General features: G+C 38.0%; 2 protein-coding genes across 3 annotated transcripts; one reads left to right on the top strand and one right to left on the bottom strand.

The window, feature by feature from the left end:
- Positions 1-231: 231 nt before the first annotated feature.
- On the bottom strand, positions 232-10,942 carry stxbp3 (syntaxin binding protein 3). Of its 2 annotated transcripts, none has more exons than XM_058410078.1 (19): positions 10,835-10,942; positions 9,687-9,736; positions 9,299-9,380; positions 9,014-9,090; positions 8,823-8,895; positions 8,222-8,322; positions 7,701-7,846; positions 7,294-7,387; positions 7,072-7,196; positions 6,669-6,767; positions 6,293-6,350; positions 6,133-6,198; positions 5,579-5,659; positions 4,867-5,002; positions 4,542-4,651; positions 4,342-4,443; positions 3,777-3,862; positions 2,980-3,128; positions 232-2,853 (listed from the first exon to the last, which is right to left on the bottom strand). In XM_058410078.1, exons 1-19 carry the CDS (start codon positions 10,878-10,880, stop codon positions 2,747-2,749), a joined length of 1,788 nt encoding a protein of 595 aa, XP_058266061.1. In that variant the 5' UTR covers positions 10,881-10,942; the 3' UTR covers positions 232-2,746. The 2 variants fall into 2 exon arrangements, with proteins under 2 accessions (XP_058266061.1, XP_058266062.1); XM_058410079.1 differs by having other exon boundaries at positions 4,542-4,648.
- Positions 10,943-11,899: 957 nt separating this feature from the next.
- On the top strand, positions 11,900-22,270 carry LOC131366141 (fibronectin type III domain-containing protein 7). Its single transcript, XM_058410349.1, has 14 exons — positions 11,900-12,044; positions 12,177-12,189; positions 12,804-13,067; positions 14,734-14,994; positions 16,337-16,594; positions 17,383-17,637; positions 17,743-17,997; positions 18,089-18,349; positions 18,434-18,691; positions 19,320-19,574; positions 19,780-20,040; positions 20,280-20,309; positions 20,636-20,673; positions 21,718-22,270. The coding sequence occupies exons 1-13, from the start codon at positions 11,991-11,993 to the stop codon at positions 20,665-20,667; spliced, it is 2,457 nt and encodes an 818-aa protein (XP_058266332.1). The 5' UTR covers positions 11,900-11,990; the 3' UTR covers positions 20,668-20,673; positions 21,718-22,270.
- The last annotated feature ends 59 nt before the right edge of the window (positions 22,271-22,329 follow it).

Raw genomic sequence — 22,329 nt, 5'->3', positions numbered from 1 at the left:
CTGTGTGTGATAGAGAGAATGTGTGTGTGTGTATGTACTGTGGTCTCCGTCGTAATCTCCATAAGTGGAAAGGTCTGAGCACAAGGTGGTGCTAAAGTATTTCTAATATAGCATCATCTTACAGGGCCTGTAGCCCAGACAAGCCCAGACATTTAGCACAAATAAACTTGTGAACTATATTAAAAATGTCTCCCAGTGTAAAAAGGATATCTAGATTTCAAATTTCAGACAGACTTTTTAAATACTTTTATTATGAGTTTGTTGAAAGCTGGACAAAAATGGCCAGATTGAGACAGACATTGCTGAAAACAAGTAAATTATAGCATCTACTTAAGGGTTCGTGGTGCAACAGAGAATCCTGAATGATTGGGGTGTAAAGCGAGACATTTAAAGCAGTTAAGCATGATCTTCACTTACAATGTAGCAGCTATAGGGGGGGAAAAAAGCTAAATAAATGTCTCCATTACACACATTTTTCTTTGTTGAACGTATATCAAAAATCTCTTTATTAGGTTTATGTGAAGTAACTGTGCGAGCTGTTACTATAGAAACGACACCGTAGAACACCACACACTGCACACAGCACGTGGTAGTTGAACTACGTCATACATTTAATTGTCAGTTGTTCGATGGAAAGTGGTGTTAATAATTACATTACATGTAATTAAATGTTATTTTGTAGAGCTGCAACAAAGCAGAACACACAAATCTAGTTATTCATAGCAGGCATATTATATATATATATATATATATACATATATATATATAACATATATATAACTGTACACGCAATTCAAACAAGGCACACAAGTGAAAATCCAGAGCTGACTGAGATATGAAGATACGAACTCGCCCTTAATAAGTAAATAATTTTGTTAAGACACGGAGAACATTAATACCGAATCTGGTCCAAAGTTCAGAAAATGGAAGAGTCTTCTCTAAATGTAGTCAATCAGCCGATACTTCAAGGCTAATGTCACTAATAAATATAAGAGCTACCATATCCAAATCATTACATAATGCAGAAATACGAGGCAGCTTCTGTTTATGCCTTTCCATTAAAAAGGCACCTGGTTTGAGCTAGAATCAGCTGACTAGCCTAGTTTGCTGCCCAAGTAGCTTTTAACTATTATTACCAATAATAACGGTTAGTCAAAGTAAAATTCTCTCTAATTATTAATCATAACTAAGTATCTCGACTGATTGACTATATTAGGAGCTAATCCTGTGTGCTATTTATGTTTTTCATTCTAATCACTAAATACCCAGGCTCTTTGTACTTAAGTTTCTAATTACAGATTTTTACAAGAGGATAATTTAGTGATCAGACTGAAAAAAGGACAGAACTGCAGCTCTGTTCTCTGAGGCGCTAAAGCAGGCACCACGGTGCGACCTTTACTCGGTGCGAAATAATCATTAATATCTTTGAACAACACAGAAACAAATATAAACGCACTAGAGGTCACTACATACTAGGAATATATTAAAGCTGGACTCCATTCACACAGGGCCGGGATTTACCAGCGCTGGTTTTCCATCCAAACGAGCGCACAGTGAAGTAGAGTCACATGAACAACAGTACAGAGATTATTCCAGAACAAACGACAGAAACGCAGCAATATAAACTCTAACCGCTATTTAGTGTAACGTACAACAGGGGTTAATAAGCACAGAGTTCGCCATTATGAGCAAATTGTCTACTAAATGCGGGAATGATCAGCTTCATCATGACACTAACGTGTCTTAAAGGGTTACTGAAGCGAAAACTCAAATGTACACCATATCACGCGATGTGTCTGGAGTCTATTTGCTGTGAAGCTACTGTAGCTAAGAAGTTCTTGGAAGTTCTGAACATGAATTCTGTGATGCTCTAGAGGCGCCATATTGGACAACACCTTAGTTTAAAGAATTTTCCTACAGCAGCATGTCTGGAGATGTTTTATTCCTCTTACAACCACATCTTACGAGTCTTATATCTTACTGCTGTTACAAGGCACTGATACTGGAGACTCCTTCCATAAACGTTAACTGTTACTGTTGAAGTGAGTGCACTTGCAGCTAGTGTGGTCAGCACTGCTGTTATTTCAAACTAATCAACACCTCCTGACCCAGTTATATCTGGATTGATATAATGAAATGATAATGGACTTCCACTTTAAATTTAGAATTACAATGGAAGTATAATCTCTTTCTCCTATTTTACAAAAGAGAATATTTGGTGCATGTAAAGATTTGCACGTTATTACACAAAAAGTTTGGGTGAGACACAACTACATGATCTATTTTGTCACATTATCTTCATAGGAAGCCATGGTCAGAGAAAAATGGTGTACATTGGCTTGGACACTAAAGCATCCTTTAACGGATGGAATCTTCACACAACCTGAACAATGTTAAGCCAATCAGAGGCCAGACATTTCTCATAAATCCTAATCTGTCTCTGAGGCATACACATTTCGCTCAAGATATATGAAGAATACTCCAATACTCATGGATCCCCCTCCAGTCCAACCATTTCTTCTATTAGAGCCTCACACACTTGAGGCAGGTAGTCTCTTAACTTGAGATTACCTGCCCCACGTTTGTAGCCTGTAACAGAAGTGGAGAAGGCCCTTAAAACTGATCACATACGCATTCCCTTTAATCCTGTAACAGAGCTGCTGAGTGTTTAGAAAAAAGGCATGGGGGAAATAAGGCAGGAGAAGGATGAGGCGGGGGTGCATGATGGTTTCCAACAATCCAAAGTTCAGCAGCTGGCTTTCTCATCCACTATTGTGAGATTCTCCATGGGTTTTTTGCTCAGATTGCGAATGTCCTCCAGCAGGCTGGTGGGAGTCAGGATGTGAGTGGAACCTGAACAGGCAGACCAAAAAGAAAAAAAAAACCTCTCAGAAACATGTACCAATTCCAATCACTTTGCTTTTATTTTTGTGGTGTAAGAAGAATAAAACTCTGCAGGACAGCCTGGCATGTACTCACCGATAATGACCTCACAGGACTTGGTGGCTTTGGTGACCTCATAGGCACAGCGCATCTCTGAGTAGCTGACTCCGCCCAGGATGAAGATGATGAGGCGGGAGCCACTCCTGTGGTCATCCGGGGAGCTCGGCTTATGTTTCTGCCTTGCACTGTGGAAAAGAATGGATAGGAGGGAGAATCGGAACATTTTAGTTTACCGATGAACCAAGGCGAACCGCTTTTGTTTTCACTGCCACTTAAGGTGCCATAAAAGTTCCATAAGAAATTCTATACGATGACACATTGGTAAGGTTGATGACAAAACACACTGTAGAGTACTAGGAGGTGCTGGTGCTAATCAAAATGAAACCTCTGTTAGCTAATAATCTGTTATTGATATTTTTTGCTGCTTAAACTGGTATTGGAACAGTTCAAACTGACTGGTTTGCATAATTATGCTTGCACCTCTAAATATGGAAAAGATCTTTTAAAACCTTCACCAACCTTACCTCACGACTCTGTGAGCATGAGGGAGAGAATGAGAGAGATGGACATGAGCACACCTACAGCGTTTCATAGAATTACATTACTGGTTTAAGATCGTTTTTTGCCGTTTGCACTGATCGATATCCTGATCAGGGTCGTGGACTTTATCAGAGATGAACAACATACTGGGGGAAAAAGGATTATCTCAACCTCATAAATAAATTGTATCTCCATGTTTTACCTTCAGTGATTAATGTAATTTCTTTATATTTTGTGTGATCTTTATTCCCAGTTTGAAAGCATGGATTAATGATGACTGGTTGCTGGTTTACCTCACAGCTCGGGATCCGTTCCACGCCGAGGGACACTCGGACTGGTGCGGCCAATCTCTCGTGTCCAACTTATTCTCCACCACATCCTGCCACACACACACACAAGAACATGAAAGATGGCGTTACTACAATAAAATGTCATTGCACTGCACCTCATATCTTCGACTGTCCCAGGTGATATGCTGAATAAATAAGTTTGTGATTGTATGTGGGAACCGGCTTCTCAGTTTCTCACTGCTGCAGAATTAAAAAAGTGAATGAGAGGTACGTGATATGCGAGATAAATCAGCTACATTACCACACCCTCAGTCTCACTGGACCTGTGGCCTGGTTCTCAGCGCCATCACCACATCATCTGAGGCCAACGCTATGCAACACTTGGCTTCAATAAAGCACAAGCTAAACTTTCTTGCATCAAAATTCGCAACAAAGCGCCACTGAACTCTTGATCCGGATTGGTCAGATGTTGATTCATTTTCTATATTAGCAGCTCTGAAAGTAGTGCAGCTGCAAATCACAGATTTTTATTAATACATTACTGTTTTTTCCCCAGACTGTCGCTCACCTCCATCACATCCTTGATAACTGGTGTCCATCTTGAGAGGTTATATGTCTCTTCCTGAGAGCGATCTCTTCTAGATGCCTTCCGGAAAGAGAATAGACCCGACTGCACAAACACGAAAACATGTACATGAAGAGACCCTGCATCTGACAGCATCCGCTTTTATGAACGGTTTGTTATAAAAGACTGTGAACCTCTCTCACCGAACTGATGATAGTCACCCCTAACTCTTTCCAGTTGGTGATGTACTCTGGCTTATCCTCGATCTTCACGTGCTGAATTAACTTATTCAGGTTCTCCTCTGTCGTCCCTACTTTCGGAAAATCACACACACATAATAAAAACAGTTTAAATATAACAGTGTGTATATGCATGATTAATTCTATATTTTTTCCCCCATCACCTCAAAAACATTTAAACTGAATGGTTGAAATGTAAACAGAAATTTTAATGCTCATGAAAAAATTATTTTAATGCTCATGAAATATGTATTTTTAATAACAAATCAGGAGCTTATTTGAGAAGCACCGTTGAGACTGAAGATGTAGAGCAGCACGGCACGGATCTTATCGTGGGTGCTGTGGGGGTGCAGCAGGATGGGCAGCAGCGTCCTCATGGGGTCCTTCACCTTCTGACCTTCTACATCAGAACCGTTGGCAAGGTCCTACAGGCACGGAAATGTACAGTGAGGACAAACTTGGACTAATTTAGCTGGAGGACTTTGAAAGACTGTGTTCAAAATGTTCATTAGACTGGGTCCTTATCACACTCACAGCTAGAAAGTACTGCCTGTTCAATCAGACACAAAAACAACAGAATATATTAGCAAAGGAATAGATTAAAGGGTGGCAGAGAACAACAGCACACTAAAACCCTGTCTACTGACAGAGCAACACAAAATACTTCACACATTAACAGTGTGTTGGTTCTGGAGGGTGTGATTATGGCAACAATGTAGGAGTAATATTCATTAGGTGATTTGTCTCTCAGACATGCACCAGGAAGCAGTAATAAAACAAAGGCCAGTGTAATTACAACTTCATCATTAGCAGATTTTCTATTTATATGTTTAGCTTCTCACCACCTGCTATCCCACAGTGTCACACAATTTAATCTTCTACCTCACTTAATACTTAATACAAACAGCAGCATAAAAAAATGTGTAGAGCTGGAGTTTGTGTTTCTGCAGTGGTACTAAATATAAGCATCAATTGTCCAACACCAGTTTTTCATCTGTTACCTGCTCCGCTTTACACAGCTTCTCCACCGAGCTCTGGAACCTGTTCATGCAATCCTCTGCTAGAGTGAGATGAACTGTTTTCTGAGAAGAGGAACAAACCAAGTCAGTATAAGGAACATGGTTTCACAATAAAGCTGTAAATACCTACATACACATCTATATACTCCATGTCCTTTTAGTAAGAACTAGATCTGATGCTAAAGCATCTATTTTAAAGTTCAGTGTAATGTACAACACAGCATGCTCAGACAGTATGTCCTGTTCAACTGCGATGAACACACAGTCCAGCAGACCACTCTTATTAGTAACACACCAATCACACTAAAAGTGTAGAAAGTGTGGCATTTGAGACATTGCTACAAGCATTTTGAAGGATATCAGATACAGAATTCATGTAAAATGCTTAAGGTCAGGGCATGGCACTGACTTCACAGATCACATCTCAGCAGTGAATGGAAACCTTTCAGGAAGTGTACCGCAAAACCAGGAGTGTGTCATGTGAGTATAAGGACACTGGTCCCCAGAGACAGGGCCAGGCATCGGGTGTTGCATACCTGAGCAACCTGCTTACGGAAGGAGGGCATCTGCTTCATGAGCTGGGCCAATCCTCCTATCGAAATCTGAAGGAACAAAAGCACACAAAAGTCTGAAATGGTACACAGGGCAAAGAGCATCTAAACCTGAATGAGACTCTGAAGGAGAACAAGTGCACACCTTCCCATCAGGCTGCTTCTTGTTAGCAGAGATCTCCTTCACAAGTTTGGGAATTTGCCTAAATTATATACAAAAACAAAACATTAAAGTGTTGAATAAAAAAAAGTGTTACTAGAAATAAGTTTATGTAATTGATGACTTCAACAGTGTTATAATAATCAAACTCTGCTTATTTAATGATTTACACATGCAATTTGCACAGGGCTAAAACTGGAGGCTATAAAAATCCTAAGCTGAGTGTGTACATTTGCGTTATAGCTTCCCAGCATAACTAAAGAAGCAAGATGTTGATGTGTTGGACAACAATTTCAATAAGCGAAACACTTGTGAAGCACTTTAAACCTAATGTATTTTAGTCATTTTAGTAGCTACTTACGCAGTGACCTCAGCGATATGCATGTGTCGCAATTTCATCCATAGCACGTCATTTTCGTTCAGTAAGGCTTCTTTTTCTACTCCATCCTTCCCTTTGTACCTGGCACACAAACCACAATTCAACTGACATATGTATTAGTTTGTGTCGGCTGAAAGACTCACAGACTTACTGACTGAATTACAGACTCAATGAATGACTCACTGAGTAAATTACTGACTCACTATATGACTGTCTCACTGCCTGGCTGACTAACAGACCCTCTGACTGAATGACTGACCCACTCGCTGTATGACTGATAAACCGGCAGTCAGCCAGTAGGTCAGTCAATCTGACTCTCTGTCTGATGGACTGATCAGCTGGCTGTCTCATCATTTTGCATATAAAATGAAAAAGATGAGCTTACCTGTATGTGTCATCAGTGATGGGGATGAGGTCGTAAGCCATGGCCTGGTAGGTCAGCTCGTGCAGTATGGGGCTCACAGGATCAAACCCACGGTCGACGATGATTAACTGAGCTTGCGTCTTTTCCTAAAGCACAGAGGTTACAAATGGGCAAATGAGAAAGAGACAGAAATAACAAGAAAGAGCCAGAGAGAATTAAATGAAAAAAAAAAATAAAGGCCACCTTCTTCTTGTTGCTGTCGTCCAGCTCATAATGCCGCGCTAGTTTCTTGTCCACAAGCTCAGCCAGCAATTTAGCGTAATCCTTTACTGAATCTCTACATGAAAATAATGGATAATAAAATTGTTTCCCAAATATTACAAAACACATGGTATATAAGGTAACACTACATACTGTATTTTAAAGGCTGCTAAACTGAATGTGAAAAAAAGCAAGCAAAAATGTTTATAGTGTACAAAGATACACAATAATTCCTTCATCATTCGATGTTTGTGTGTACTTTTTTCTGACCCGTCATTTAGCTCCAACCCAAACAAATGACATGTTCATGTTTTCAACTGCTATGTCCCTCTTGCAACGCATGCTCCTGGTATGTGTGTGTGCGTGTGTGTAGAGGTGTTTGCTCTCACTTCCTGTATCGGACGCCAGGGTACTCGTCCAGGGTGGCACATAGACTGACAATTTGATCGGCGATGGCCTCTAGGGTCTGCCCTCGATCCTGACTGTTACTGTCGTAGATGCGTTTGAAGGCCTCAGGCTTACCACAGGTGAACACCTGCACAAACACACACCCCAAATCAACTCCATCAAATCAAACTGAAAAAAAATAATAAAAAAATACAGCAAAAGCAAAGTAATACAAAAGATCTAATCCTCCTGAACAACTGTAGCAGATCAGATTAAACAGACTTCAAATAAACAACGACCACAAAATTTAACAGTGTAACTGTCCTGGTTTCCCCAGCTAATAAACTCACCATCACCCAGTCAGTGCTCAAAAACACTCCAGCATTACATGGCACCTTACACACAGCCAACATTAGTCTAGTTTGTAAGCAACGAAACATGTCATTTGTAAGCAACAAAACATATTGTCTGATGCTGGTGAGTTAACGGCGCTACAGATCAATGGTTAAACAGCGACACTTACTTGACCCTCAAAGGGAAGGAAGGAGATGTTGATCTCTTTACACACTTTAATGTGCTTCGAGCAAAATACTTTTATCTTGTTGAACAAGTCATCTGGACAGTCTGTATTTAAAAAAAAAAATGTAGGAAGAAGAAGAAGAAATAGAATAAAATGCTTGTAATACAACAGCAAAATTGTTTTGTTTTTTTTGGAGCGAACTGGAACCACTCTTAGCTGGTATCATCTGCTCTCTGTATTACATTCGTTATTATCAACAATGTGAATAAAATAAGAAGTGAAATAATGAAGAGGCTGTTTTGTCTTAAATAGGCATTTTTCAACCAGAACTTGTGTTTGATCCAATCCTCTGTCTGTGTGTGTGTGTGTGTGTTCGTGTGTGTTCGTGTGTGTTCCCCCCCCCCCTCGATTGCTCCACAACATGCAACGTGATTGGTCAGGATATAAAACAAGCACTTCCTGCTTTTCTGAAAAGTTTTAATACTTAAAACTTTTTTTTTTCCGAGTTTTAGTAATTACAGGGACATTTTATTTTTATTTAAAATGCACAAATACACATACAAACAGAAACTAAGGTCAGATCACAAACAACACACACACTTACAGTCTGTGAAGTAGACGTATGCAGCTTTGTACTTGGGTTTGGGACTGAAGTCATTTATAAGTGCTTCTACACACTGTTAGGAAAGACACACACACAATAATGATGGCATAGAAAGAAATGCACTTGTGAGTTTTTTAAACAGGATAAATGACTGTAATAATTAATACAATAAACACACAAACTAATTAAACCTCGGCAGTAGGAGACATGAAGTAGATAGCCTTCATCTCCAGGACAGGCTCTCTGCTTTTGAACAAATCCTCCACAACTGCAAACAACGCACAACATCATCATTTTAATTGTTCAAAGCTCCATGGGACCAGTCTATAACAACCGCTCAAAGAAATAATACCGAATTAGAGCATTTGAGCACACACATATAAGATTAATACAAGACCTAAACAACACTTTCTGACCAATCAGAGTGGAGAATTCATCAGCACTGCATGCGACACGTCTGTGCTTCATGTACTTACTCGTGATGCCTTCGGACATCAGGTCGGACATTTTGCAGCAGGACGACAGGAGTCGTGTGGTGAATTTGTCCAGCATCATTATCTACATAAACAACACACACACAGGAAATGACAATCCAGGTAGTATTTCACAGACGAAAAAACATTTCACATTAGTAAGTGCGTTGAGCCTCATCCTCTGCCCTCACTTTGACCATCATCAGGATCAGCATCCCCGATGTGTGTTTATTTATTCGCTCATGTACTATCTAAGTTGCTGGTGTGTGAATTGTACATACAGGATGTAGGAACTGTTTATAATTTCCACTTAACAAACCGGATGATTTTTTCCCCCCTTTAAGAACGATTAGAAGCCCTGTTAGGTTGAAAACTATAAAAACACACTCACCTTCCATACTTCTGATCTTCTGCAGTCTGCGATAATAGTGTCCTTGATTTCTGTGTGGTCATGCCCCCCCAAACAAAAAATAAATCCATCAATACACCAAAGTCACAAGCTAACAAATTCTATAAGTAAAAGTGGGTGTAATGAAATTCATATAAAAGAAGCCGAAAATGTCTTTTTGTTCTTCTGTGTCTAATAATTACATCTGAAAATCGCCCATGATTGAAGCTTTTAAACATTTAATCCCGTCTTCTGTTCAGCCCTATTTAAGACGTTAAAGCCACCCTGAAGGTCACTTCTAGGTCTTTTTTTTCCCCAACAACACAGCTTGTGTTTATGGTTTTAAGCATACAATAACACACTGCGCTCGTTTTCCTAAGAAATCCAAAGAAACCATCACCTGCATGTCAATGAGCATTCAATTATTATTAAAAACCTTGGGATTATTTCTCTCATTTTTCCCCCCAGTTTGTTTACAAACCAAAACAAAGTGTTAAAACCGGAAACCAGATTAATTACTGTAACATAACATAAGGCATGAAAACAAACAATACATTTTTTTAATTCATTAATTACGCAAATACATGCATATGCCTGTGCATATATTATGCAAATCTATACATACATGCCAATATTGATGATGAAGATGATGACGTGATATATATTGTATAAAAATATTCACATGTAGTTTTTTTAATGCTTTCCCATAACAACTATAAATATTTTATAGTATTATAATTAGAAATTGTCATAAATTATTTTGCTTCTTTAGCTAACGAACTTTTTCGATTCAAAACCAATGTGACAGGGTTGACTTCAGAAAGCTAAGTTAGCCATGTAGCTATGCTAATTAAAGTGCTACAGACTGTCGGCTCAGACTGCACACGTTAATCTCTGATATAAAAACACAACAAAAGCATATAAATAAATGATGTGAAAATAAAAAGTGTTGTGCGCGCTGGAGTTACAACATAACAGGAAACGCAACACGACTGCTGTTTCCATTACACTCATTTTTTTCAAACTTCCGTATTTATCTTTATGGACATTTTATGCGTCGTTTACAAAAAACACACAGTGTAAATGTGCACACGGCACTGTACACCATACCGCAACCATTCAAAACGCATTTAATAACCAAATACCCTTACTTTGCCAAACTATTTTCTTCAGCCCGTGCTCTGTACCCGCTGCCATTTTGCACAGGTTCCGAATACGTAACTGCGTCACCAGTGACGTCTGCGTCAGTGCGTGCTCGTGCGCGTGCATACGCGCGCGTCTATGTGAATAGCTTGTATATTGCAGGCAGTATAGTCACGCGCTCATTTTTAAAAAGAATAGTAACAATTCTTTCTATATTTTTTTTCGCAAAAAATAAAATAAAAATACATCCCAATATTACAAATTATAATGAAAGATTTTTTTTGTTACATTAGTACTTTCAGTAAAAATTAAGATCAAGAAAGAATGAAAGAAAATGAGAAAATAAAATAGATAATATATCTAAGGAACTATGCTATAATAATAATAATAATAATAATAATAATAATAATAATATCTAAGATACAATTATAAGTAATAAGAACATTTTATAAAGCTTAGAGAAAAATATTTAATACACATTAAATAAAACAAAATAAAACAATTCTACTCCAAAATAAAAAAAAAATCCCCAATGGTAAATGAAACTACAAATATAAAATTAAAGAAAATAAACAAAACATTTACTTTCATTTATGTAAGTACATTTTTTAACTTTCTAATTCTTTCTTTCTTTTCAAATTAGTATGCTGTAATTAAAGCAATGGTCATAAAATATTAAACAAAACAGGAAAAAGAACAACTTTGATAAAGTGCCCAATTTTTAATAAATTTTATTTAGAATCCAATTTTCTTTATTTACCACTTTGTCTATGATAAAAAACTGCAAACAATAATAAAAGTAAAAAGGAATAATATAATTATTCAAAATAATATAATTATTCAAAATAATTATGTATTCATTTTAAATTAGTATATCATTATTTTTATGAATATATTTATCTACATAAATTATTATGGCAACAAATTGTAGACATTTTCTCTGTCTTGTCCACCTGCTTATAGGTGTTGAACTCCTTCAACTCTGATTGATTGGCTTACCCAAAGGGGCGGGGACAAGTTCAGGTATTTCAACAAGTGGCAACCAAGAAAAAAAAATACACACTGAAGCGTGAGACAAGAGTGAGAGCAGGAGAGCAGGAGAGCAGAATATAACACGGATAATCAACTCAGCTTCATAGAAACCAGGCAGGATTTTTGGAGAGAATGAAACTCAGTGGTGTGACGCTGTCAGTGTTCTTACTTGGAATGGCTGCACAGGTATGTTTATAAAATAAATAAATAAATAAATAAATATAAATCTGTTTGAATAAACTTGATGGACATTCAGAAACTGATCCTGGGTTCGAAAAATTAATATATTGCATTTTTTTTTTCCTTTTCTGTTTGCAGAATGTTGTGCAAGGTAAGATCCGAATTTGGTGTTTTTTAGATGACGAAACAAGTTTTTTTTTAAATATTGGTTTAATAATGAATGAATAAACAAATAAAATTATGATACCCCATGTGTGAATAAATGAATGTTAATGATACACTTTTTTCCCCCAAGAGTTTACACTGCCATCAGAGTTCAGTTATCTTACATCTTAGAGAATTTCTTGTGTTTTATTATAAATTCAGCTCTTTTGCTTTTTCTGTGCTCTTGGTGTTTTGCTTCATGTCCCTGTCCATATTTCTCTCTGTGTCTCTCTTTCTGACTCTCTGTGTGTCTCTTTGTGTGTGTGTCTCTCTCTCTTTGTCTTTGTTCATATTTATCTCTGAGCCTCTCTTCTTGTCTCTTTCTTTGTCTTTCTTTGTTTCTCTTTCCATGTCTCTCCTAATGTCTCCCTCTGTTTTTCTTTCTGTGTCTCTCTCTCTCTCTGTCTCTCTCTCTTTCCATTTTTCTCTCCATGTTTCTCTCACTTTTTCTTTCTGTCTCCATCCATTTTTCGCTCTGTGTCTCTCCACTTTGCTGTCTGTGATTCTCTCTCTCCATTTTTGTCTCTGTGATTCTCTCCATGTCTCTCTCTTACCCCTCAGGAGTTGATCTACCCATCAGCATGTACACAGTCACCTCTAAAAGCGCAGTTCTGAGTTGGAGTAAATACGCAGGCTCGTACTCGTACAGACTCACAGCAACACTCCGCAACTCTCCCAATCAGTCAGTCTTTAGCACCTTCGGCCAGAACACCGTCATGGGCTCTGTCGCCCCTCTGTACCCCAGCAGCGCTTACACTTTTAGGGTGGAGGCACTGGACAGCTCCATGGGTGTGCTGGCTTCTGCCACTGTGGATGGATACACTGGTATGTACAAAACAAACAAACAGATTAAAGGAAAAGTTCAGGAATTTTTGAAACCCTATCCACTGTATGAGTAACATACAGATAAGAAGTCTAACAAGTTTTATATGTCCTAAGCAAATAAAATAAGTTTACTCACAGCTCACTTGTAATAAACGTCTAAGGGCAGTTATTAAATGCCTTATTAATGTCATTATAACACATTAAAAGAATACTCCAGTGCTGTTTAATCGAATCTTTATCCACTGTAGACTCAGTATACATGTCATTACCACAGACAAGAATTTAACAAGAATATACATACTAAGAAAAGAAAATCAGCTGACTTATAATAAAAATCTAAGGGCAGTTGTCAAGTACTGTCACCAATGCATTATTAAAGTCAGCAGAACAAATTAAAGAAGTACTCCAGCATTTTGAAACTTTTTTTACATGTACTATAAAAGAGAAAAAAACAACCCTGTTTAGTTGCAGCTCACTCATTTTATGTCTAAGAGCACTTGTTGAAAGCATTGTTAATTATTTTAAAGGAATACTCATATGTAACCACATGCAATTACCACATACAAGACATGGTGTAAGGGGAAAACAGAAAATCCTACTCACTTATTAATAAAACTAAGGGCACTTGTCGAATACAGTCGATGTTGCATCAATAGAAAATGGTAAAGGAATACCTGTGTTTTGACATGTTTATGAATAAAGAGAAACCCCCTGTTTACTCACAGCTCATTCATCTTACATCTAAGGGCAGTTGGTGAATACATTATTAAAGTGATTAGAAGAGGAATAGGAAAGGAATCTCCAGTGTTCTGAAATGTTTCAATTTACTTAAAAAGAAGAGAATGAAGCCACTCAGCCATATTAATCTTAAGGGGAGTTGATGAATGCATTACAGAATGTACAAAAGAACATTCTCACATGCCTTATTTTAGAAGAAAAGTCTAAGGGCATTTGCTGAATTCATTATTATTATTATTATTATTATTATTATTATTATTATTATTATTATTATTATTATTATTATGGTTAATATGACTCATTAAAGGAATACTTTACCATTTTTTAAGCTAGTCTCTCTCCCTTGCATTCTGTTTGATACAACAGACAAGAGAAGAGAAAACCGTATTTAATTATATTAAAATTCTAAGGGCAGTTGTTGAATATTGTTGAATAAATGTTTAAGTTGTTGAATAAATGAAATACAGGACTGTGTGATGTAAACTCTAAAATACTTTTACACTTTCATCAGAATTTAACAGAATTATACTTTTTTTGAAAGAACAAAATGCATAAAAAGTTTTTTTTTTTTTTTTTTTTTTGTTTCATAAATGTTGCCCTGAGATATCTGTTACAAGCTTGCAAGTTTGGGGAATATTTATTTATTTATTTATTTATTTATTTATTTATTTATTTATTTATTTATTTATTAAGGCAACATGTTGAAATTCTTGTCATAGTAAACAAACCCTCAGTACTGATACTGTGCACAGAGACTAAAAACATATTGGAGTACTCTTTTTAGCTTAGAATCATTAGAGTATTAAGTTCAGTAAAAAAAAAAAAACTAAAGTTAAAAAAAAACATACAGAATTTCATTCATTTTATCCACAATGTTGCTATTTTATCATCAACACAGTATTAATGACATAATTGTGTAATTGTGCAGCTCCTGATGTCCCCACCATCATGGCGGCATCCTCCAAACAGAGCCAAAGCATCACAGTGGAGTTCACACAAGTCTCAGGTGCCTCCTCGTACATCCTGAGGACAGAGACCAGCAACGGCTCCTTCATGTCCGAGACGCCGGTGCAAGGCTCTCCGGGGACGGTGTCGGGCTTGCAGCCGTACACCGATTACACTCTGAGTGTCATGTCCGTCAACAGTGGAGGAAAGAGCCAACCTTCGACCTCAGTCCAAGCAAAGACAGGTATTCTTCCTTCTCTGTCCACACTCGGGGAAAAAAAAAAAGAAAATCCCCCTGTCACAAGAAGAAACGACCCATTCATGTACGCACACTGTCGGCCATTCTCTAGACCTCAAGCCTCTGCAGTCACCTGATCTCCCCACTAAGTTAAAAAAAAAGGAGCAGGATGTGGCTCATATTTGACCTCCAGGTCATGTGTGTGTGTGTTCCACGTTTTTTTTTCACATGGCTCCTGTTGGACACACCATCAGGTGGTTGCTCTTAAGTTTCAGCATCCGAACTCATCCTGCAGGTGAACCGTGATAGAAGCTCAGGATTATAGCAGACTATCTCACGGGCTGGGTGACAGGGCGTACTCTTATTGTCATGTTAATGGTGAAGCTCCAATTATGAGAAAACTATCTGTATGAAGCAGTGACTTCAGACAATAGAAAAGATTAACAAAGGAACATAGTATTGTTTACCTCCATGCTATTCAAGAACATGGGGAATAAAGTGGCCTTAATTTAGAGATGAACAGATGGGCAGAACAGAAACATTAATCTGCACTGAATTCTTTTTTGGCACAACCTTCATTATACAACAATTATGATATTTCTAAATCGGAAGTTTAAATAACTGGATATTATGTAGTACAGAAGCACTGAAGGGGCATGGTGATAAAGAACCTGGAATAGTCCCCTGAAACAGACTCCAGGTTCCCCACCACCCTGTTGGATGGATAGATGGATAGATGGATACACACATGACACACCATTGAAAGTATGACAGCATTACATGTAACCTCAATTAAGAAATGTTTCCCACTTAATAATTACCAGACACCACATGTCAAGTGTAACTATTCCAGAGCATGTCAAGTTGTCATTCAAAAATGCAGATTTATACAACCACAAATGAATAATTTATGGCCATGAGATATAAAAGACTTGAAAGATATTCATTCCATGTTCAAATCAATTCAGTTCAAATTTATATTTATTTCTAAAGAGCAAGACTGGGGCAACTTTGGCTAGGAAAAAGTCTCTGATATGATATGAGGAACCTTGAGAGGAACCAGACTCTGTGGGAACCTCATCATCATCTGTATAACACCAGAGAGTGTGATTATAAATAATGTCCTTTCTACAATTGTTGAGTCAATTGGGGTTGTGTAAATGTTGTATTTTTATTAAAATAATAACGAAGTCACCTCAATTTGCCACACTGCAACCTGTGGAACCTTTTCGGTCAATTCTTATGTCCTTTGGGCTTTTAATTTATCTCCTGACTTCTAATAAGCTTTCAGTGATCACCAGTGTCTTTCTGTGTGTGTGTGTGTGTGTGTGTGTGTGTGTGTAATTAGTTTTGAACGCTCCTCTGCTAAACAGCAGCTCACCCAGTAACAGCAGCATTGTGGTGATCTGGGCTCCAGTTCCATATGCCGTACTCTACAGCGTCAGCATTATACGTGACGGTTCGTACCAACAGAGTCGCCTCAACACCAGTAACACCAGTGTGACCTTCAGCAGCCTGGAGGCTGGCACTAACTACTGTATCAAAGCTAATGCCTGGAGTTCGCTAAGCGTGCCCGGGGACGACTTCACTGTCTGCCAGATCACCCGTAAGTCAGCGGAGGTTGTAGTTTTGTACTGGAGTAAACTGAATGAGCTCATGTTATTGTGTAGCTTTTCAAAACAATGTAGAATTGTCATTCTTCTTAGCTAAAACACTTTTACTATTACTATAATTACTTTTAGCAAAGTGAAGGTCATTATTTTCTAATAGCAGCTCATCCCAGAGTGTTTAATTCCTCACAGAAAAATGGCAACAATTACATTATGTAAAAAATCTGACACATTGTTTGTTTTTCCCCCCATTTATAGCTACATTAAATATTAGGCAATGTCCACTAAACATGCTCCTGTTATCACAGTTTCCTGAGTGTAACAGGACAAAAATCCAAGAAATCACAAACTTCTTTGTCCTGAAGTCTTTATCGTGATGGACCGACTGACTGATACAAAATATTTACATTGGAGACTCCTTCCAAAAATGTTCCATGAAAAAACATCTCCTTAAAAAAAGAAAGAAAAACATTCAAGCTTTTTTTAATTATATAAATGTGCTTATTATTATTAAAAGTAGAAGTTGTAGTTGTAGTAGTTTTTTTTCACCAATCAAGTCTCTGTGAAATTTGTTACCATAGAAACCATAACCTTTTTAGAACTAGTGCAGGAATATAAACTATCATCGCTGCTGTTCCATATAATTACGCCAATAAATAACGCCAATCATTCAATCAGATTTTAACCAGTAAGATTTGAGAAGTTGACACTGCTGAGGTACAATCACTTTCAGAATCTCCCTTTTAGACAGTAAATGTAACCGGGTCAAAATCTGCACCTGCAGGTCCTCGTACTCCACAGTTGATTGCACTGGTGACCACGTCAGTGAACGATGTTGTGGGTCTGTTGGTGTCCTGGAATCCTGCTCAGGGAGCCAGTCGGTACGAAGCCGTGAGTTCGGCTGGACTCAACTGCTCCTCTGCTTCGACTTCTTGTACTCTGAGTCCCCTAAGCTGTGGACAGATCCAGTATATCACTGTTACTGCCTTCAACCGAGCCGGACCGAGCCAGTCCTCAGAGCCGCAGCGTTACGTTTCATGTAAGTGCTTATGAGGCAGAGTGTGGATTTTGATATACACTGACTGAATATTAGTATTAGTACTCTTAAAAAAACACACCCCTGTTGTCCTCCTCTGTTGCTCAGTCCCGTGTCCTCCAGAGCTTGTCCGTGTGGATGACATTGGAAACGGTAACTGCTCCCTGTCCTGGAACTCTGTGTCCTATGCAGAGTATTACACGGCTTTCAGCAAGCGAGACGATGGAATCGAAGAGATGTGCAACTCCACGGGCACTTCCTGTAACTTCAGCTGCCACTGCGGCTACTCGTTTATCATGAGTGTGTTTGCTAACAACCAAGCTGGAGCCAGTCCTCCAGGACGCATCCTAAATCAAACTTCCTGTAGGTAGAAATCCAAAGAATCACCAAAGCATGTACCATCCAAAGCAACTTATAAAGCTAATATTTCTATTTGTTCCCATCCTCCTTATAGTGCCATGCTGTCCTGAGAACGTGTCCGTGACGGAAATTTCCTGGGAGTCTCTGATGATCGTGTGGACGGCAGTTCGAGGGGCAGAATTGTATGAGATACAGGCCACAGACCCATCCAACTACACTGTGCTGTGTAATGACACTTCACCCATGTGTGTGCTCTCTGATCTCAACTGCAATACCTGGTACAGCGTTCTCGTTTCGCCCTGTAATGAAGCCCGGGGATGTAATCGCTCCTGCAGACCACGCTTGACTGAAACAAGTAAAAAAAAACAAAACACAAGCACACACTTTACATTATTGCACTCTACATTCTGGTTCAGAGCATTTACCTTTTCTCACACAGCTCCCTGTATGCCTGAGGGAGTGAGCGTGATTCCGACTAACTCCTCCTCTGTCAGCATCACCTGGACAGCCACTAACAAAGCTGCCAACTATACAGTCACTGTGATTGGATCAACAGACGGCCCCTTCACCTGTCAGTCAAGGGCAACATCCTGTCAGGTGAACAGATTATCTTGTGGTTCCTCCTATCAGGTCACCTCCATTGCCTCCACCGCCGCTGGACTGAGCATGCCCAGTTACAGCGTATCCTTCCAGACAGGTACACTTTCCATAGAACTGGTGATTTTCTCAGCAATTGATTTATCTCTGATTAAAAAATTATTTATTATAGAACATTCTGAAGTTGTTTGCAATTTCAGCTATCTTTAAAGAATTTTAGTTCTTTCTGCTTACATTAAAGAAGCGGTTAATGCTTTTTAGTGTCTCGTTCTATAATAAATCAGTCTCTGATTTTTACAGCTTCCTTCTGTCATTAAAGAAGAGGTTTGAAATTTTTTTTTTTACAACTTTTTACAACAGTTCTTTAAAGAAGCCCTTTACATTTTTAGCACATTCTGCTATCATTAAAGGAGAGGTTTGTTATTTTTAGAGCTAAGTGCTGTCATTAACTACACAGCTTGTAATGTTTAATGGCTTCTGCTATCATTAATGAAGTGGATTGTAATTTCTAGAGCTACTAAACACTTCTTTTTTAGCACCTCTTGCTACTATTAAAGAAGCCGTTTGTAATTTTTACATCTTTCTGCCACCATTAAAGGGGAGGTTTGTTATTCTTTTTTATACGTTTGTATTATATCACCTTTTGTTTAGTTTGTAAAGCAGTGTGTAATTTTTAAGCCTTCTGAGATTCCAGCTCTACTGGAAGTCTTCCTCTCCTCCTTCTCCAGCTCCATGCTGTCCAGCCACATTAAATGTCACTCAGGTGACCCAGGCCATGAGTAACGTCACCTGGTCAGCTGCTCAGGGAGCTCAGTCTTTTATGGTATCATTGACTTCGTCACGAGGCAATGCCACGTGTCACACTACGCAGACCAAGTGCCTGATGGGATGCATCACTTGCGGAACAAACTACACCGTCTCGCTACAGGCCACCAGCTCCAAGGGAAACAAGTCATTGTGCATGTACCACGGCTTCTCCACCAGTGAGTTACATGGTTTCATTGGTTTAAAAAATGCCCACCATTAGCCAGTCAGATTTCAGGACACTCTAGAGTACACAAATTAAGCATTGGATGGTGATGTTTTGCAAATGGGTATTTGGGCTCCTGTGATTGCAATTGTGTTTTCAGTTTGAATTAAGGAAGAATATACACATTTTAAGAGTGTCTATCTAACCTGTCTTTCCAGGTGAGTGCTGCCCTTCAAGAATCCGTCTGTACACCCGTGGCAATAACACACTGCGTGTCTCCTGGGGGTCATCGACCTCCCTCGGTAACTTCACAGCCCAGGTGACAGGCGGAGGCCGGGTCTATGCCTGCAGCCCTGCACCGGGACAAAGCATATGTGATGTGTCGGAGGTTATGTGCGGTGACGTGTACACAGTCATGGTGGCGCCCATAAACCCAGATGGAACCGTGGTGCCCTTCTGTCCCAGTAGGATGTACTCCGGTATGATCGCTGACATTAAAGGAACTGTAACATTTACATAATATATTTAATACAGATCTTCTTACTGTGACAACAGGAATAATTTATAGATCCTTGTGTACAAATTAATTACGGGAAAACTGTATATGAAATATTCGACCAAATGATTCCTTTGAATTTTAGGCTGCAACAAACCCAGTGTTAGTGTTAGTTTATGCAGAGAACATAAAAACTTCATAATTTTCTTTTATTTCTTTCAGTTTATTGCTCTGGCAGTGGAGTCGGAATGGGTAAGTCTCCAAAATTCTTTATGCTGGTCTTAACAGGAAGTAGTGAGAACAGGAGCTAACTTGTTTCACAGGAACCATAACAATGTAACCCTAAATGGATATAACTTTAATAATAAAGGTGTCCCAGGGCTCACTGGTTAAATAAAGTATTAAATATTGTGAAGCGATTTGTCACACTGAACAAATTATGATGTGTTGCAAATAGATTGTTACAAATAATTTGATGTAATATGAAGATTAATAAAATATACATAATTTATTGTGGTAAATATCTTGTGTTTGATCTCTCTCTCTCTCTCTCTTTTGCTCTGTCTCTGTTTTTGCAGTACTCTATCGAGGCAAGAGAAGTCTGGATTAGCAAATGGTATGGACAAAATTTGTTACAAAAAAGTAACACAATAAAAGAACAAACAATTCAGAGCCATTATGATCCTCTTTACTCCCCAAACAATCTAATCAGCTGATATCTGATGCATCCTAATACCTGAGAAAAAAGCCTCTATAAATAAATAGTGCTTTTGTTCGCTTGTGTATCTGATCACATCTACATCTACATCAGTGAGAGCCTTTGTGAATGTGGCAATAATTCACAAGAGTCGTATTTCGATGCTCTGAAAAGACTAACACAGGACCATTACACCATTCAGCATGACACAATAACTAGAAACAGAGAAATGGACAGGGTTTAATTTGTTGCAGCTCGTTCATAAGGTGTACACTTTACATAGACAAACATCTTCTCTACAGAGACGTTTGTTTAGCGTTTGTGGAAGGAGTCTCCAGTGACATTTATAACCTATGTTATTTATAACCTATGTGATAACAGGAGCTAAATTCTTTTGTGACATTCTACAATAAACAACAGATAAAAAATTACTATATTCATTACATGTTGTTTTAAGAAAAGAATTCATTTCAGGATAGAAACTTTCTTCATTACACCATGTAGTCACTGATGAGGTTTCTATAACAGCATATCATTAGGTGCTTTCTTCCATATATCAGAAATCTCTTAGGAATTGTTTGTGTTTTTCAGCTAAAAATACTTTAAATTTTAAAAATTAGTTTTCTTTGTTTTTTTTGCGGAAAACCACACAAACTGGCGAAATCACAAGCACAGTACTTTTCTTTTTAACGTCTAATAGTGAAGACACAAGACGGCTATATGTTGGCATGATGCCCAAAATATTTGTCAATTTTGAAAAATTGCAAGTTTAATTGATTGTTGATTGATGAGGTTCATTTCTGCGATCACAAATTCATGTAATCCTTGAGCGACTGTTTTATACATATTTTTCATTTGACAGAAATTTTATACACATATATGAATACAGAATAAATGTTTGTTGTTGGTTGTCTGATATAGAGCATACTCTGTTCTTCACTACGTTGTGTTTTTCTCCCACAGATTCATTTGACAAAGACCACATCTGCACTCTTCTGCATAACATCGCATCCTCAACCCCACATTAACAACTCATACTCACACACGATCCTCTCATCATATCCCAGAGATCCGGTAATTAGGATTTACGTATATAGATTAGTATTTGTGCCTTAATGCTAGAGTGTATTTAAAAACAATAAAAAGCCATTAAATGCATGTATTCAAAAGTAACCCAGCTACACAAAAACAAGTGAAATCAGTGTATTAATGTTATGTATGTAATGTTTATGTGGTTGTTGGGCAATATGAACTTAGCTTGAAAATCGTATTTTCTTTACTGATGTTGGTAGAAAAATGTACCGGATTTGCATATGATTCAGGTATCCCTACAATGTTCTCAGGGTAATGGCCATTTTTTTCTTTGTTCTATAAGTTCCAGAAATATTCGATTGTTTATAGAGAAACAGAGCAAAACTAAAAAAAAAGATCCAACTAATAAGAAAAATGCATATCAATTTACAAACTAATTCATTTAAAATTTTTATTAATTTAAATTTCCTGTGACCTTTAAAGGAAACAATTGTTTTTATGTTATAAATACTATTTTTTTTACTTCCTTTGGATGTGGTCAAA

The sequence above is a fragment of the Hemibagrus wyckioides genome, linkage group LG15 (genome assembly GCF_019097595.1).
Source record: "Hemibagrus wyckioides isolate EC202008001 linkage group LG15, SWU_Hwy_1.0, whole genome shotgun sequence".
Lineage (NCBI taxonomy): Eukaryota > Metazoa > Chordata > Actinopteri > Siluriformes > Bagridae > Hemibagrus > Hemibagrus wyckioides.
This window is presented reverse-complemented; position numbering and strand designations above follow the sequence as displayed.